Source organism: Erpetoichthys calabaricus, chromosome 7, assembly GCF_900747795.2.
Source record: "Erpetoichthys calabaricus chromosome 7, fErpCal1.3, whole genome shotgun sequence".
In the NCBI taxonomy this organism is placed as follows: domain Eukaryota; kingdom Metazoa; phylum Chordata; class Cladistia; order Polypteriformes; family Polypteridae; genus Erpetoichthys; species Erpetoichthys calabaricus.
In genome coordinates, this window is record NC_041400.2 from 83,554,023 (window position 1) to 83,571,165 (window position 17,143).

Consider the following 17,143-nt stretch of genomic DNA (forward strand, 5'->3'; position numbering starts at 1 on the left):
CAGAAAACGGTGAGAATTCAGAAATCAAGAAGAAATAAATACTTCTTGAAAGATGTAGTTGTGCATAGGTGTTTTGGTGGAGAAGACAGATAATGAGTCGAAAGATCTAACCGTAGAAAAAGCCACGTACAACTGACCGTGGCTGAAGACTGGTATCAGGTCTGTGCTCTGGTCTTTGGGTATCTGACAGTGCATGTAGAATTTCCGGCCAAGCAGGATTACATGTGAAAGTGATAAATAAATCAGGCTTTCCGAATTTACGTACTATGGTCATGGCATCCTGAAAGTTTTGTTGCATGTATCTTGGACTTCCTGGAAATGTGGACGGCAATATGATCATTTTGCCTACACGTACGTTGTTATTTTCAGCGTTTGCTTGCATTGCGTCTGATAGTCGTTTGTATTGTTCCATGCGCAGATCTTGTTGATGTAATCTGAGATAGCTGAGACGCGCGCCCTACTGTTTTAACATACGCATCTACGATGGAACTGTTGGAATAGTTTGCCGCTGGAGTGCAAAATACTAAATGTATTCCTCATTGCTAATCTGTACACGTAAAATTGGCATTGAGTAAGCCTTATTCGCTTTGCGGTTCTTTTATTGGGAACATGTTGTAAATCTTTGTGCCAGCCAATGTCTCCGTAAGGGAATAAAAGTGGGTAAACCATAGGATCGCAATTCATATTGAACGTGGAAATCTGTTTACAGGAGTTGCCTATGGGATAGATGCAAATGTCCCTTTCGGCACAAATTTCACTACAGCACATTACCTACAGCTTTTCCATACGAAGAATAACAGTGAGGAGTGTCTAAGGGTAAAAAGCTGCAAGCCTACAAATCAGCCAGTCTCTTACTGTCAACATGCTTGTATAACAAATCATCCAGTTTTTCTTTTCTGGTCTATAGTTTTAAAAGGGCATTATCGTCAGTACACAGTGTACAATAAAATTCTTACTTGCATAGGCTAATCAACATGTAATGCATGCCCACTCCCCAGGGAAATGACTGCTGATTATAACTAATCTTATCTCAAAACTTTTGTCTTTTTCACCAGAAAAAATCTCAGAACCTACATGTCTTATATAATATTGCTCAAATTACTCTTTGCAAAAGTGTGTAATACAATGTGTATTCCCAGTTACAACATAACCATTTCTAACAGTGCTGTTAAACTACTAGTAACTAAATTATCATTCTGTAACAGTACTAAAACCATTTCATTCTTTTCAAAAATCACATTGAGCTGAAGACCAACAGTATGGGGTGCAGGGCAGAAAACAGAGTATGCATATCCACATTCACATTCAACCAGGACAAAATTTGGAATCACCAATTTTCCAATATATATTTTTTTTATTTACTGTATATATTGGATTTTGTGCCTTTTCCCTTCAAAGAGAGATGTCATTCTAGCCTAAAGTGCTGATGAAAATCATTTTAAAATCTCTAATTTCTGCTTTCACAAATAAAAAGGCATTTACTGAAAACATATATTCAGACTGGTCTAAATTCAACACCAGTTGAGCATTATTAAAAGCTCCTTAGAAAATTAATTTGAAAGACTGTGTTTATTAGAGGAATTGAACTAAAAAGCATCCTGAAAAAAATACTAGCAAACAATATAACAAAGAGACTGGCTTTCTAAAGCTTAATGTGACTACATCATGCAAACAAATATTTGATTTACTTGCCACTGCTCCATCTGGTGACTTTGTCATTTTTGTTCTTGAAAGATAACATTTTACATTTTTTTTTCTTTTATTATAATTATTATTAAAGCCTAATTAGATCACAGGGCGGGGAGGCACGGGGGCACAGGGGTAGCGCTGCTGCCTCGCAGTAAGGAGACCCGGGTTCACTTCCCGGGTCCTCCCTGCGTGGAGTTTGCATGTTCTCCCTGTGTCTGCGTGGGTTTCCTCTGGGTACTCCGGTTTCCTCCCATGGTCCAAAGACATGCAAGTTAGGAGGATTGGCAATTCTAAAATTGGCCCTAGTGTGTGCTTGGTGTGTGTGCGCGCGTGTGTGTGTGTGTGTGTGTGTGTGTGTGTGTGTGTCCTGTGGTGGGTTGGCGCCCTGCCCAGGATTGGTTCCTGCCTTGTGCCCTGTGTTGGCTGGGATTGGCTCCAGCAGACCCCCGTGACCCTGTGTTTGGATTCAGCGGGTTAGAAAATGGGTGGATGGATAGATCACAGGGCATTATCAATTGTTATGTACACCTGGATAGAAAATGATTATGAAGCACTAACAATCTCACTGAAGACGTATGTTAATTTTTATGCATGGAATATTTACAATATATGAAAAGAAATTATTAATGTATGAGATTTTGAAAACAAATAATGCACAATGATACATTAGCTCAATGGTGAGCAAAGTTGCCGCAGAGCTTCTGAAGGGTTGAGAAGAATTCCATCTTAGTTACCATTTCACAGGACTTTCAAGTATAACTCTAATTTCCTACCACATCTCAAAGATGGCCTTGTGCCCATTGTTGGCTCCAGCAGATCCCCGTGACCCTGTAGTTAGGATATAGCGGGTTGGATAATGGAAAGACGGATGGATCTCAAAGATGTGAATTTTGGTTAGTCAGAGACTTAAAAGTCTGGAGTAAGTTAGTTTAGGGTTGAGATTTTAAAGTCCTGCAATGGACTGGTGAATTTTTTCCTGCAGGTTGTGTAACTAAGAGGGTGCATACTGCACAATTAATTAGTGCTGCACTGAAAACCCTTGAATTCCAGGGCTTTGGTATAACAAACTGTAGAAATTCTGATACCTGATCCTATTAAGAACACAGAATGATGCCTTGTAACAATTGTAAAATGTGCATATATTTTTACAGTTTTCATCAATGAAATTAGTTTAGATTTTTGCTAATCATACATGAATGGATCAATGCCGTTGGAAGCAAGTCAAGTACTTTAGTTAGACATAGTGAAAAAAGATAATCCTTGAATCACAGGAGCCTCTGATTTATTGGTTCAACTAGGGAATAGCTTTATGCTTTTAAACCAATAAAATGACTAATAATAACTTGGAAAATAACACATTTTGGTGATACTTGGTGATACAATGAGAGTCCTATTGCACCGTAGCACAAAAATAATAAGTAGACATGCACAAAAAAAATAATGCTAATTTTCTTAAAAGAATGTTCAACAGTGACAACCTCCCATAAACCTTGATTTAGCATATGATTTTACTATCATTAGGACTTTTTTGATTATGCAGAGGACTGTCAAGGTAAAATAATTAAGACTTGAGTGGTCCAGCTATCAAAGGTTACATATTACGTGGTGGTACAATCCATTTGCAAAAGAAAGTAAACAAAAGTAAACCAAGCTGCTCTCTTATGAAATGCTATGGACAAATAAGGTAGAAGAATACCTTCCAAAGTAAATATCACTGCTAACAATACATTAAATTGAAGAAAGAACTTCAGGTTTTCTCAACAACATTACAGTATTATAGAATACTATGCAATAATATCGTATAATGGTTAAGGTTAGGTTTTGGTTATATTTCCTTGTTAGGAGCAAACATGACATCAAGCTGAGTTTTGAAGGCATGCAAAGTACTTCTGTCTATGTTTCATACTATTTTGTAAATTATTCCGTGTCTCTATGGTTCTCTCTGTGAAAAAAAACTTTCCAACACCCTTAATGCATTTCCATCTATGCCCCTGTGTTCATGTTGAAGAAGTAATTGAAGAAGTAATTTTAAAGTCAAAACCTGGATTCCTTCATAACTTAAACAGTTCAGTCATGTTGTCTTTTATTTGGGCAAGATTACATAACATCCTATTAAAATAGCTGTCCTTTTTAACTTGTTCTCTTATTTTGTATTCAGCAAAATCATTTAGTTATAGATTTACATTTATAAAAAAAAAAGATATATTTTTAATTCTTTACCATAAATTGAAATGCTTAACTTTGCCATTTTCTTTTTAATTATTTTGTTCTCTTAATTGTAGCCAAATACTGACAAATTAATGTCATACTATCAGTACAAAGTTTTCAGGCTCATATGCGGTTTTCTTCAAGTTTTTCAGTTTCCTTCCACATGCCAAGACAAGCACAACTGTGGGGGTTGGGTTTCTTAATTTCACTCACTCCTAAGGAGGAGTCTCTGACTCTTTACAAAATGTATACCCATAACTGTATTACAAGAATGACAATGAATATGTTCTAGACACAGTGTGGTAAGCATATATATGGATTATTATGTAAGTTCAAGATAAAGGAAAACATAGTGAAGCTTCAAGAGGCAGAAAGCTTTTCTTTAAATGTCATTACCAGACTAATGAACACTGGCATGCTGTACCTCAGACCAATCGGTTAAGGTATTGTGAACCAAAAATGAAGCATTACCAAACCAACAAGGACCTTAAATGAAACTTTAGATGTCATCTTAAAGAAAGTGCATAAGCTCACTCATCAAAGCAGAAAGTGTCAGACTCTAGAAGAAACAGGTACTCAAAAATAAAACTGAATTTCACAAGAGTTATGGTGTTGCCAGTGTTTGATCTTGGGTCTAATTTCTTTTCTTTTCTTTTTTCTTTATTTATTTATTGAAATTTTCTTTTGTTTTATTGTATTAATTATGTTTTTGTGTAGGTTATTATTCTTCAATCAGATTTTTCTTGCGGATGAATTATGATGTATTTTTTAAGAAGTTCAGTTTACATTTTCTATTTTCCTTTTTACTTTCTCATATACGAATTATAGGGAAAGTATTGTAATCGTCCAAAGATTTGATGTCAAGATTTTGATGAATCTCGACGTTTTAGACCTCCCCGAGTCTGGAAATACCATTTTTGGAATTATGTCTATGTGTGTGTGTGTGTGTGTGTGTGTGTGTGTAAACACTATAACTTGAGTACACTTTCACTTAGGTCAACCAAATTTTGCATACAAGTATTAGGTACAAAATGTAGATTTCTGTCAACTTTTGGGCTATTTCTGTTAACAGTAAGTGGTACTTTACCTTTTATTCATGCCACTGCAGAGTTCAATTTATTCAACTTTACTTTTATTATAATTCTTCAATATTTTATTAATTTGATTTAGTTTGTTGTTGATGGTTCTTTAATGTACATGAAAATGTAATCATTGTCTTGTAGTTCACTCCTCAAACATCCATCCTCATATCTGAGTATACGAGAAAGTCTAGGGGAGACCACTCCCAATTTTTTATTATACATTGATCCTAAGGAACCCCTCTGAAAAATAATGATGCAGTTAAGGGATTAACCTCAAATCTGAGAAACAGTGCTTTCAAGTGACAAAGTACACTTCACTTTAATTATACACATACAGAGATGTCGACCATGTTGAGAGGTTTATTTATCTCGGCAGTGACATTCTTGTCTCTGGTGACTCTTCCTATGAAGTCAGTAGATGGATTTGGAAAGCATGGGGGGGTTATGAGGTCGCTGGAAAGGAGTGTGTAGCACTCCGGATATCTATGCAAACATGACGAAGGTCCAAGTCTTTAGAGTCCTGGTGCTTCCTGTCTTGCTATATGGTTGTGAGATATGGACACTATCCAGTGACCTAAGATGAAGACTGTACTCCTTTGGTACGGTGTCTCTATGGAGAATCCTTGGGTACCGTTGGTTTGACATTGTGTAGAATGAGCAGTTGCTCATGGAGTCCTGAATGAGGCACATTACCTGCTTTGTTAGGGAGTGTCAGTTAGAGCACTACGGCCAAGTGGCACGATTCCCCAAGGGTGATCCGGCTCTCAGGATCTTCATTGTTGAGGACCCAAGTGGCTGGACCAAGCCAAGGGGATGGCCACGTAACACCTGGCTGCGGTAGATAGATGATCATTCCTGGAGGGTGGAACTTGGCCATGTGTCTGCCTTGAGGGGGTTGCCAATCAGGATCCCAAGCTGTTTTGCCGTGTGGTGGTTGCGGCAATGGGCTGTACCAGTGAAAACTCCCTAACCCGACCTGACCAGATACAGAGGTGTGTAGGAGCATGTTATATACACTCTGTTCCTTTCACTTTAGTATATTTCTGGCAAAGATATTGTCTGCTTTTTGCCAAGCTATTTGCTGTGACAGATTAAGCAGATGTATAGCATGCAATTAATTCTATCAACCAAGCTAATGTTACATGTTAGTTTTGGGAAGTTTATTTAGCACTGATGCTTCAAGCTGTCTACTGTCTTTGGGCGTATAAATATATGTTAATAATGTTAATTTTTAATTGTTTGTTTAACATATACAGCATAGTATTGTAGTTAACACGCCTAACGTTTCCTTATTTTGCCTAAGAGAAATTACATTGAGAGGACTACCCATCTGTTCTCAACACTCTTGCTGTATAAGAGCAGAGGGTTAGATTGTTAGTTGTACAGGGTGCTGCTTTTCATTCCTGGCCATCTCTGTATATGGTTTAATCGAACTGATTACAAGTGCATTTGATCTTTTTTTTAAATGTTGTTAACAGCTTGTCAAATAAAAACTAGAGTAGAGCCGAGCCTCAGTCAGGTGCTAGGTTTGCTCTGATTGACAAGTACTTGTGTGAGCTCTTTTATACAAATTGCGTTACATTTCCATTTAGTGATATATTTCTTTTTATATTTTTAATTTACATTTTATTATTTTTAAGCTAGTCTTGTAGTTCTTTTTTTACAAAAATAAAAAGTACATATTACATTTTTTTGTTCCTTGTTCCTTTATAAAAATTCCTTTATAAAATATTAAAACCTAATAAACCTAATAAAGTTATGTAATTCATTTTAAACTTCCAGTTGGATATTGCTTATTCTTAGCCTTTACTATACTTTCATATGAAGCAGTTGTTACAGTGAAATTTATTAGGTAACTTTAATATTTATATGGATGTAAAAACTGATACCCTCAATAAATGCTTTCTGTTACTAAATGATTTTGTCACATTCTCCCAAATTGTTAAATACTTCTTTGAACAATCAGTTATTACCTACCTGTGATCATCAAAATGTAGCTGGGTGTTTTTGCCCAATTTTTGGCAGCATTCACTTTGAATATAATTAATCATAATGATGTGGCACTGTGGTAGCACTGCTGCCTAGCAGTATGGAGACCAGGGTTCACATCCCTGATTTTCCCTGTGTGAAGTCTGCATGTTCTCCCCTTCTCTGTGTGGGTTTCCTCTGGGTGCTCCAGTTTCTTCCCACTGTCCAAAGATTAAGGTGAATTGGCAGCGCTACATTGGCTCTACTGTATATTTGGTGTGTTAGCTGCGTCTGTGTGTGTGTTCGCCCTGTGAAGTATGAATTCAGTTAGTCAGTAGCTATATTGGCTTTCAGTTCAAGATTACATTATAAAATACTATCTTTCATATACAAAGTCATAAAAGTGAACATTATTACTTCACCATAAAGAAAGGATTACTGCTTATAACCCCACATCTTACACTGTTAATCCCAAATGCAGGCATTACCTGAATGCATTACACATTGAACTGAATATTGGCTATTAAATTTGTAGTTTTTTTGTTTGTGTTTTTTTTTTTTTAAATCATGTCTCGTGTGTGTGTGTGTAAATTGTATCAAAGCAGAAACCTGCCACAGATAGGAGGCCTGTCAAATACTATACAGCCCTACATGGGAGAACATAGTTGAGACTCTGGGAGGAAAACAGTAGCATCCAGAGAAAACACAAAGAGATATGCTTAGAACATCAAACTCCTAAGGATTCAAATCCAGAATGTTGGATCCACGAAGCAGTGGCTTTAAACACTGCACCACAACATCACCCTCAAAACTGACCTAATAGAAAACATAACTCAGCTTACCTGATGTACTCCTTATTCCTTTCATTTTCCCATTTCCTGAAACCCTGTGAAAAAAACACTGAGGAAAACACAGTGTACTGTAACTATATAGTTAGCATTTCTTCGTCTTGTTGATAATACAAGAGTGTAGGACTGAACCCGACTGGTGTTCTGTGAACTATTAATTTTTGCCTTGCATCCAGTACTAATAAGATGGACTACGACTCACGAAACCCTACAATTTTATTATCTGGATTCAAAACCAGATGGACGTTCATAATATTTATTTACTTGTGTAGCGGAAACTAACTAGCTCTATTCACACTTCGATAACATGTAGCATTTCATGCTGAAACCGATAAATGTAGATGTTAGATGAGAGGGAGATTGTAAAGTGCTTTGTAATGACCGTTGCCACTGGTATTTTAATAAAATGGCATGTTCAGCTCCTTGGCATGATTACCATGTTCAGTTCTGAAAGATCAGATTAGAATGTTATGTAAACGTTAGCTGAACCCATTTTTATTTTAAAATAATATCTTGCACATTACACGCTGTTTAGAATCTGAAAAAATAAACAAAACAAGTATAAATGTGTGCAAACATTCACAGCATTAACACCATGAACATTAATATAAACAGTATTAAACGGTAGGCTAGTAACCTCACCAATTTCCCCAATTCTTAATGTCACTAATTTTTATTCCAGTTCCTTCTTTTTTCGACTACCGTTCATTTTCTATGAAATAAAGAAAAAAATGTGCGTGCTTTGTGCTTTGTACCCAGCGGATTAATCTTACTAACGTTAGCATTTCTAAATATTTATTTAAAGCCGCCACTTTAAGATAAGACACTGCTTTCAGACTGTTTGCGCTTATGTCAACAGCATATATAGGCCTATAGCTGGGAATTTTTTGTACACAAACCTGACCAAATTTTAAAAACAGATTGATAAAATGAGGGTAGAAATTAATTATCGAGGTTATCTATAATTTTTTACCAAAAATTATGTTTTTTTATTTGTTACAAATGTAAATAACAGTTTTCTGTATTTCTGAACATGGAGAACCGATGAGATATACAGCACTCGATTGTTCGTTTGCTCATTCTGACTTTACGAGTGAATGCAGGCATGACATCCCCATGCTGCGATTGCGTTGCGGTATTTAATCACATCGATTGGTCTGGAAGGGTGCTCGTTCAAACCATGATATGGGCACACTGCCATATCCCCCTTGGATATCATTGTCCCCGTCTTTGGGTATGATGAACTCCATGTTGCGTACTGCTGCCGGGATTCAGCTCCCTTAGCAGTCGAACCAAAACCCCTCAGGGTAGATGGTGGAGTCCTTTTTTAAGCCCCATGTTATCGTACATAAACAGTAAAATAAATGACCAAAATAATTTCGGACAAGATACCATCTCGTACCTAACTAGTTAAGTATGTCGTATGAATGGCATAATGAACGTTAAACAATTTTCGTTTTACATCAGATGGGTTTACCTTTACCTCTAGAGAGTATATAGCCGGATCTACCATCAAGGCAACCTGGGTTTACCCCCCGGGGTCCTTGTGGCCAAAGAGTCGTTTCTATACGAACCCCTTTCGGTATAAAGAACGATTAAACGATCAACATCGCTCTTAATACTCTGACCACACATCCCAAAAACAGCAACCCAAACCATTTTCAGCCCACTCGGTAAATTGTACGTTTAATCGCGCCCTTAAAACTCCGAGAGGTTGACGTGCTTTTAAATTTTGACAGCCTGGGGCGGTGGAGGTTTTAATCTACCCTTGAATGAGAATTCAACACAATAGTTCTGCAGCGTGAACGTTTTCACACATTTGGCATAGGAATTGCGCCCAATGTATGCTACAGTACGCAAATTGTCGCTCTGAGCTTCAACAGCCTGTAAACATGCGCCGCTATTTAGAAAAGTGTTGCCATTTCTTTTATTTCAAGGTACGGTATTTTCTAAACGTAGGAGGCATCTAATGTGACATTGTTAGAATAACTAGATCAACCTTATCAACCTAAGGTGGCTTCCTTGTGCAGTATAAATAACAGTGCAACGCCTCCAACTTGTTCATGCTTTCTAAAAAAAATGTATGTTCTGCATTAAAACAATGAAAAAATAAAATCAGCATTAGAACAAGCGGTCGTATTAGAATGTCCAGATTTTCAATTGCCTGTCAGGTACATTACGACTCCCATTGTGTAATGAATTAATGATAATTTAATTTGTCACAGTGACAATAAGTTATTCCCGCTAAACTACATTCCTCTGAATAATATCAATCGAGTGTATCCCGTAAAACACACCTTCATATAATAAATGCGTTTCTTAATTGGTATTTTATCCCTTTCAGTTGTGAGGACCTCAAAGGCAAGTTGATCCCACAACAACCATGGACCCCCACAGTGTTTAACAGATACAGAAAAATATAATCACATTTAAAATAACAACTGTAAGTGCAAATAAAAACTTTCCCATAGGTGAGATGTTCAAACCAATATGTGGAAATAGGTCCACTTAAACATTGTTTACTCATTAAAGTTTAGTTTGCTTTTTCTTTCCATTTCTATTTCCTTTCTATTTTAAGCAACATAAAAACTGCAAGAGTATTTAAAATGCACACTGAGCTTTGATAAGAATTAAACTTAAAGTTTTAACTTTTATTGCTTTTTTTTTAACTTGAAAAGGTCTTAAAATTATACATTTTTAAGTAGTCAGTGTATGCACATCTTGAAATAACATAGTCTTGCACCGTAACGTTTATTTAATATTTTTTGTCTGAATATATAAAACAAAACACTTTTTTAAAATAAGAAGTTTTAGGTGTTAGCAAATTGCATATTAACATATATTGCTTTAACATATAAACAAGTGATATATATATATATATATATATATATATATATATATATATATATATATATATATATATATATATTATATATATATATATATATATATATATATATATATATATATATATATCTGTTAGTTGACTTGGCACTCACCACCAAGATTAGGGTGCCCAAACACTCAGCTAGTGATTGCCTTAAAAGTTTATTCTTAATGTAGAACATCTGTCCCATCCAGGCCAGGAAACGCTTTTGTCTTTCCATGCTGAATGTGGTAAACACGCTTTCAAGACTGACTGGTACCTTTCTTCACAGTTTAGCTCTTGGGTGCGTCTGACTTTAGGCTCAGGGTCTTATAGGTAGCAGTTTTGACCCTCCCACACCACATTTTATCTCAGGAAACCACTGCACCTCCTCCTGCCTGCATTCTAGCTGAAGAGTGCTTCTTAAAGAGACACTCCCACCAAGTCAACAGGGCTTCATAGTGCCTGGGGCCCAAGCATCAATGTCCTGACATGGTTTCTCTCTAAGAATGTGTCTAGATTAGCACAGTTTTATTTTTATTTTTTTTTCCTTTAATTTAGTCGGAAAATTAATTGTGAACAAATTATACCTACAATTCTCATTAGAATGCACCTTGAATTTAACAAATATGACAAAACAAAAAGAAACAGTTGACAAAATAATTCATTGAGGACGGAAAAATATTTATATTAGTAATTTAGGCTAAACACTGGGGATGAAGTCTTCTGATGGCATGATTGCATATTTAAAGATATGAAGTTTTACTCATTAGGCATCACAAGTATAAACTGCCTGATATTGAATAAAACTAATTTGTGGCAGGCATCAGTTGATTGCTTCCAGAACTGTAACTGCAGAGAAGCCTGATAGGATGAACTGTGATTACCACACATTTAAAATCCCTGACTCACCTTTGTCCCAAGATTATTTTAAAGGTTTTATTATGGTCAAATGAAAATACAGTAATAAAAATTAAATATAAGGAAATAAGCACCTAAAATAAAGAATGAGGATAAAATAACACTCACAGAAAAGCTTAAAAAGTGCCACTGATGTCTTCTTCATTTGTTTTTTAACCATGTTCTTCAGTACTGAAGGGTCTTGCACAAGGTGAACAAAAGTGACTGACAAACTGTGACTCGGTAAATTACTGTACAGCATGGCTGGAAACATCCTTTTTCACAGAACATTAATCAGTAGGTATTCACCACAAGTTTACCACACTGCCTTTCATTTGTATGCAGTCAGTTTTATAGTCAGAGGTCAGCAGACCAAACCTATGAGACACAAATATGATTCTCATATCTACTGGCACTTTCATTCAGCAATAATCTTAACAAAACAAATGCTACACCTCATTGACACCAGGTATTTGGGGGAGATGTTCATAAGATTACCTGAGAAATTGTAAGTAATTAAGAATTGTAAACACTTCTGATCTCCAACCTTATTTGGAGCACACACTTTCTTATTCAGAGCACTTACTAGTGGCAGTGATGGAGTCCTGTGGTTTGCTTGTTACATAGAGGACTCATTTCACATTCCTAGACTTCCCAGAGGAAGTGCAAATGCACATTAGCACTTTATGAAAATATGATTGTATGCGGTTTTCTTTTAAAAAAGCCAACCTACTTTTTACCATAAAGTAAAATGTTAAATACAGTACAGCATCAAGTCATGTTTCATTTCTATGTGTTCTTTCTAAATACAGCTCAGCAAGATGCCGAGATTCTGGGTGACACAAAACTAATGTGTCACAATTGTATGATGTTATTTTCACATAGCATTTAAATAGGTGCCATCCATCTCATAGAACTTGGCAAAGGTGCCATGTCTGATATGTATTTAGATAGAATGGAACTATAATATCACATTGCTAAAATAAAAAAAAATCAGCAATGATATAAACTTGCATCTTAAAAACCATTTGTGATAGTTTGGTCTAAAAATTGACATGGCTTATAAATAAGACATGCCCTAGCTGGTAGCAGAACTGGATTAAGATCTATCATATGAGGTCAAATATGATTCCACAGAATATTAAGAGATGAAGCTGTGATACATATATGGGTTTGAGGCACATATTTAAACATAGTGGCTGATTATCTGTTATATTTATAGAGTAGCTGATGCCGAAGCTTCACTTTAGTGCAAATACTACAGCAGTTTCCTCAGCATGGTAAAGTGAAAGTTGCATTGTCAAGTAGCAACAGTGTCCTCTTCTAAACACTGTATGGAGATTCCTGGCAGAAAGAAGCACTACATGCAGCAGATGATCAACAAATTTCATGAACTATGGTGAACAGGGGGAACTTTGTCTCAAAATTATGAAGTATGAAGGATTAAATATAAAAAAGCTTACAGCGATTAGTTAGACCTAATATAATACTGGGATAGCTAATTCTATATTATGGGAACAATACCATCAGTAGGCAATAGTCTGAGTAAGAGGCCTAAATTTCTGCCGAAAACCCATGGAACCCTCAGGACCTGACTTGAGGTCTTGCAGCTCAGGACTAAACTTAATCTACTGTTAAGACTCTAAATGGAAAAGGTGTAAGTGATATGGACAGTTAGACTTTATTCATGTGATCAGAAACAGGTTATCACAGTGTAAGCTTTCTTCTGATAAAACTGCTTCTTAAAAGTAAACAAATAAACTATCATCAGTATTCTGATCAATATTGTTTCACTGGAAAAGCAAATGTAGTTGAAAAAGAAGAGATTGTGCACTCCTATACGATGGAGGCATTTGTTTTTTTATAACTGAATTCTCAAATGAATTGTGGTGAATATGCTTTGCAGCTTGAAATGCACAATAGTGATTACTGGTTGAAATATTGCTTTCCCTTTCCCCCCTTGATTGTAGATTCTGCCCTTTTTAGATCCATTTAGACTAGATGCCCCATTCATATGCCTTTTAGAGGGTACAATAGGAATGCAGACAGGAACATGATTGAATTTTTTCAGGAGTAGGAGAAAATATGCAGAAGCAAGGGAAAACAGGATGAAATTTTGTTGGGAGTGGCCAGGAGCAGAGTGTAACTTTGTAGGGAGCAGCCATGAGTGAGACTAAGTCAGAGCTTTACATTTCTATCTTACTGATTTATTATATACTGAAGGATAAAAAGTTATCTGATAAAAAATACAGCTGCATCACACATCGTTTAACTTTTGAAAGAAATATTATCCATCCATCCATTTTCCAACCCGCTGAATCCGAACACAGGGTCACGGGGGTCTGCTGGAGCCAATCCCAGCCAACACAGGGCACAAGGCAGGGAACCAATCCCGGGCAGGGTGCCAACCCACCGCAGAGAAATATTATCTGTAAATGTAATTAATAAAGCTGTAAGTATAAATGTAAATCTGTAATTCTAAATGTAAAATCTGTAAATCTAAATGTAAATATAAAATAAATGTAAAATCTGTAAATGTAAATAATCTGTAAATGTGACCATGGTCACCAAGCAAAGTACTTTTCAATGTAATAATAAAAATCACAAATTAGATACGAAGGCACTACAGCATAAATTCAGTAGATGTAAATTACTGAAAGACACACCAAAGCAGAAAATAAACTTCAAAAATGGGAAGTGCAAACCTTGGATACAGCAGGTTTTTCAACCATACATTTCAGTCTCTGAAACCTACAGCAAAACTGACACAGATTTCGAATGGGGGGAATGACTGATATCATGTTGTAGTAAAAGAAGATTAGTTCACCCTAGTATTCACCTTCATATCAGCAAAGATACGTGCCAACAGCTTGAATGTCATGAGGCCAGCTAAATGCCCTTTAGTATATATTCAGATTGACTTTGTTCAGATACTACTAGTATTTACGTTGTGTGGTGGATACGTTTTTCAAATGGGTGGAGGTCACATCAACAGACAAAACAGATACAAATATAGTGGCTGCATTTTTATTGAAGAGTGTAGGTATTTGTATTTATATTTGTATATGCCTTTGTATTGAAGAATGTATTGTATGTTGAAGAATATAAATAGAACATAATATTAAAAGGAACATCTACATTGTGCTTACCACCTGTAAAGTTCAGGACAGGTAAAAGGACCTAATTGTGGTGTAGCACTCCAACTGGGTGCAGGTGTGTGCAAGTGCATTTCGATCCATGGATAATTGAGGTACAGACTGATCACACCACACACATGTGCATAGGAGGGTAGATCAGTCAGGTGCCCCAATGGGGCCGTGGAGAAGATGGCTCCTTGCACCTGCACCCAATTAGGCAGCAGCGTTAAAAGGAGCCTGCATGGGGTGGAAGGGAGATGAGAGGAAAAGGAACAAAAGAGAATGGAACTTAACATATGGAGAAAGAAGGGCAGGCGTCAGAGAACTGGTACAAGATTAATGGACACAGGTGGACAGGAAGGTGAGCCCTAGCACCAGAATTACCAAAGCCTACGAAAAAACTCGTAAACCCGGCCCACCTTAAAACCTCACCGTCAGCATCTTTTGTCTTGTAAATGTGCCAATCAAGACAAGCAAAAAGCAGCCTACTATTCCATTCCACCACTGCCACAGTTCTCCCAGTTCAAGCTTTGATTATCTGGGAGTGAGGTACCTAGAGTTGTATAGGGAAATAATAGATTGTTATTTGGAACACATGCATTTCATGTGTGTTCCGTTTCTACAATAATCTGTGTAAACACATCATTAAAACAGAAACGTTTTTTTATATCTATACATATTAATAAAAGGCAAAGCCCTCACTGACTCACTGACTCACTGACTGACTGACTGACTGACTGATTGACTGACTGACTGACTGACTCACTCATCACTAATTCTCGAACTTCCCGTGTAGGTTGAAGGCTGAAATTTGGCACGCTCATTCCTTACAGCTTACTTACAAAAGTTAGGCAGGTTTCATTTCGAAATTCTACGCGTAATGGTCATAACTGGAACATATTTTTTGTCCATACACTGTAATGGAGGAGGCGGAGTCACGTATCGCGTCATCACGCCTCCTACGTAATCACGTGAACTAAAAACAAGGAAGAGATTTACAGCACGAGTCAAACGCGGGAACGAAGGTAAATGACGTTAATTTTTGACTGTCTTTTAATACTGTGTAAGCATACATATTAACACATGTGCAATTAAACGTGTGCATTTACGGGGTGATTTCTCAGGCTTAAAAGCTCGCCTTTTATCAAACGTGGGGACAAAGGTAACTGACGTTGTTCACTGTCTTTTAATACTGTGTAACCATACATATTAACACATGTGCAATTAAACGTGTGCATTTACGGGGTGATTTCTCAGGCTTAAAAGCTCGCCTTTTACTAAAAAGGTAAATGCAAAACTATTTTCAATCAGTTTATTGAAACGCTCCCGTTAAGGATTGCAATAACATATTCGCGAGATAAAAGAACGAAGTAGGGGGAAATGAAGGAGGAGCCGCAAACAGCGAAGAGCAAAAAATTAATTAAACAATTGAGAAGGGAGCGAGTGAAGCATACAAGCATGTTCATAAAGGAAACAAAGCACGGTGTAAAACGTAAGTTTAAATTAAGTTTATAGAAACGCTCCCGCTGCGGATTTGCAATAACATATTCGCGAGATAAAAGTTTAATGAGAAGACACGAGGTATAAACGAACCACACGCCATGGCGCAACGTTAGGGGCAACAGTTTCAACCATTCTATGATCTGCTTCTCGCAATTGAAAGACGGCACATGGCGGATGTTAGCCGACTTGCTGACCGCAACGTTAGGGGCTTCAACTCTGGCGCTGACGCCACATCTCAGTGCCAACACTTTGCAGACTCTACTTAAAAGACACGCCCTCCTCACTGGACAGTTAAAAAGACCAATCAAACTAACGATGACATCAAGTATTACCCAATCAAAAGTAGGAAAGGAGGCATCTTCATAAAATGCGTGTGGGATGATTTGCATGAGACGCTGCTTTAAAAAAAATGATAAAAAAAATACGGGACAAATCCCGTCCAGTATTGATTCAAAACGGGACGCGCAATTTCATTCTCAAATGCGGCACGATTCCGTATTTTAAAGGACGGCTGGCAACCCTACAGTGCCAGGTAACCACCCATACAATCACATTCTGATTCAGACTAGGAATGCAATGAATGTAATTACCCCGATCTACATACAAGGCGAAAGTCTTGCAACATTCAAATATGATGGTTAGGGATAAGTACACCATACAACATAAAAGAGCTTATGAAGCCTTGAACCGAAAAAAGCAAGATCTCAGAGATCGTAAAAAAAAAAAATAGGAGGTAATGTCGTTTTACTCGCTGTAGATTTTAGTCAAACATTACCAGTTATTCCACGAGGGAGACCAGCAGATGAACTCAACGCGTGTTTAAAATACATGCTTCTCCCACGCTCGGTTATATGTCGCGTGTTCTCGGGTAGGTACACCAAAAAATGTATACATTTAAGCATGTAATGGGCAAACAAAAAATGAGGTATACCCGAAGGCGCT

The 17,143-nt window shown here is 36.9% G+C and overlaps 2 protein-coding genes across 3 annotated transcripts in view; both read right to left on the bottom strand.

Moving 5' to 3' along the window:
- aqp3b (aquaporin 3b) overlaps window positions 1-11,036 on the bottom strand; it is a 62,733-nt gene extending 51,697 nt beyond the window's left edge. The window contains exon 1 of the mRNA XM_028805152.2: window positions 10,795-11,036. Coding sequence (XP_028660985.1) covers window positions 10,795-10,902 — 108 coding nt within the window. The 5' untranslated portion in view covers window positions 10,903-11,036. The remainder of the gene's footprint in view (window positions 1-10,794) is intronic.
- Window positions 1-17,143, bottom strand: part of LOC127528851 (uncharacterized) — a 676,472-nt gene that overhangs the window by 570,921 nt on the left and 88,408 nt on the right. The window lies entirely within an intron of this gene.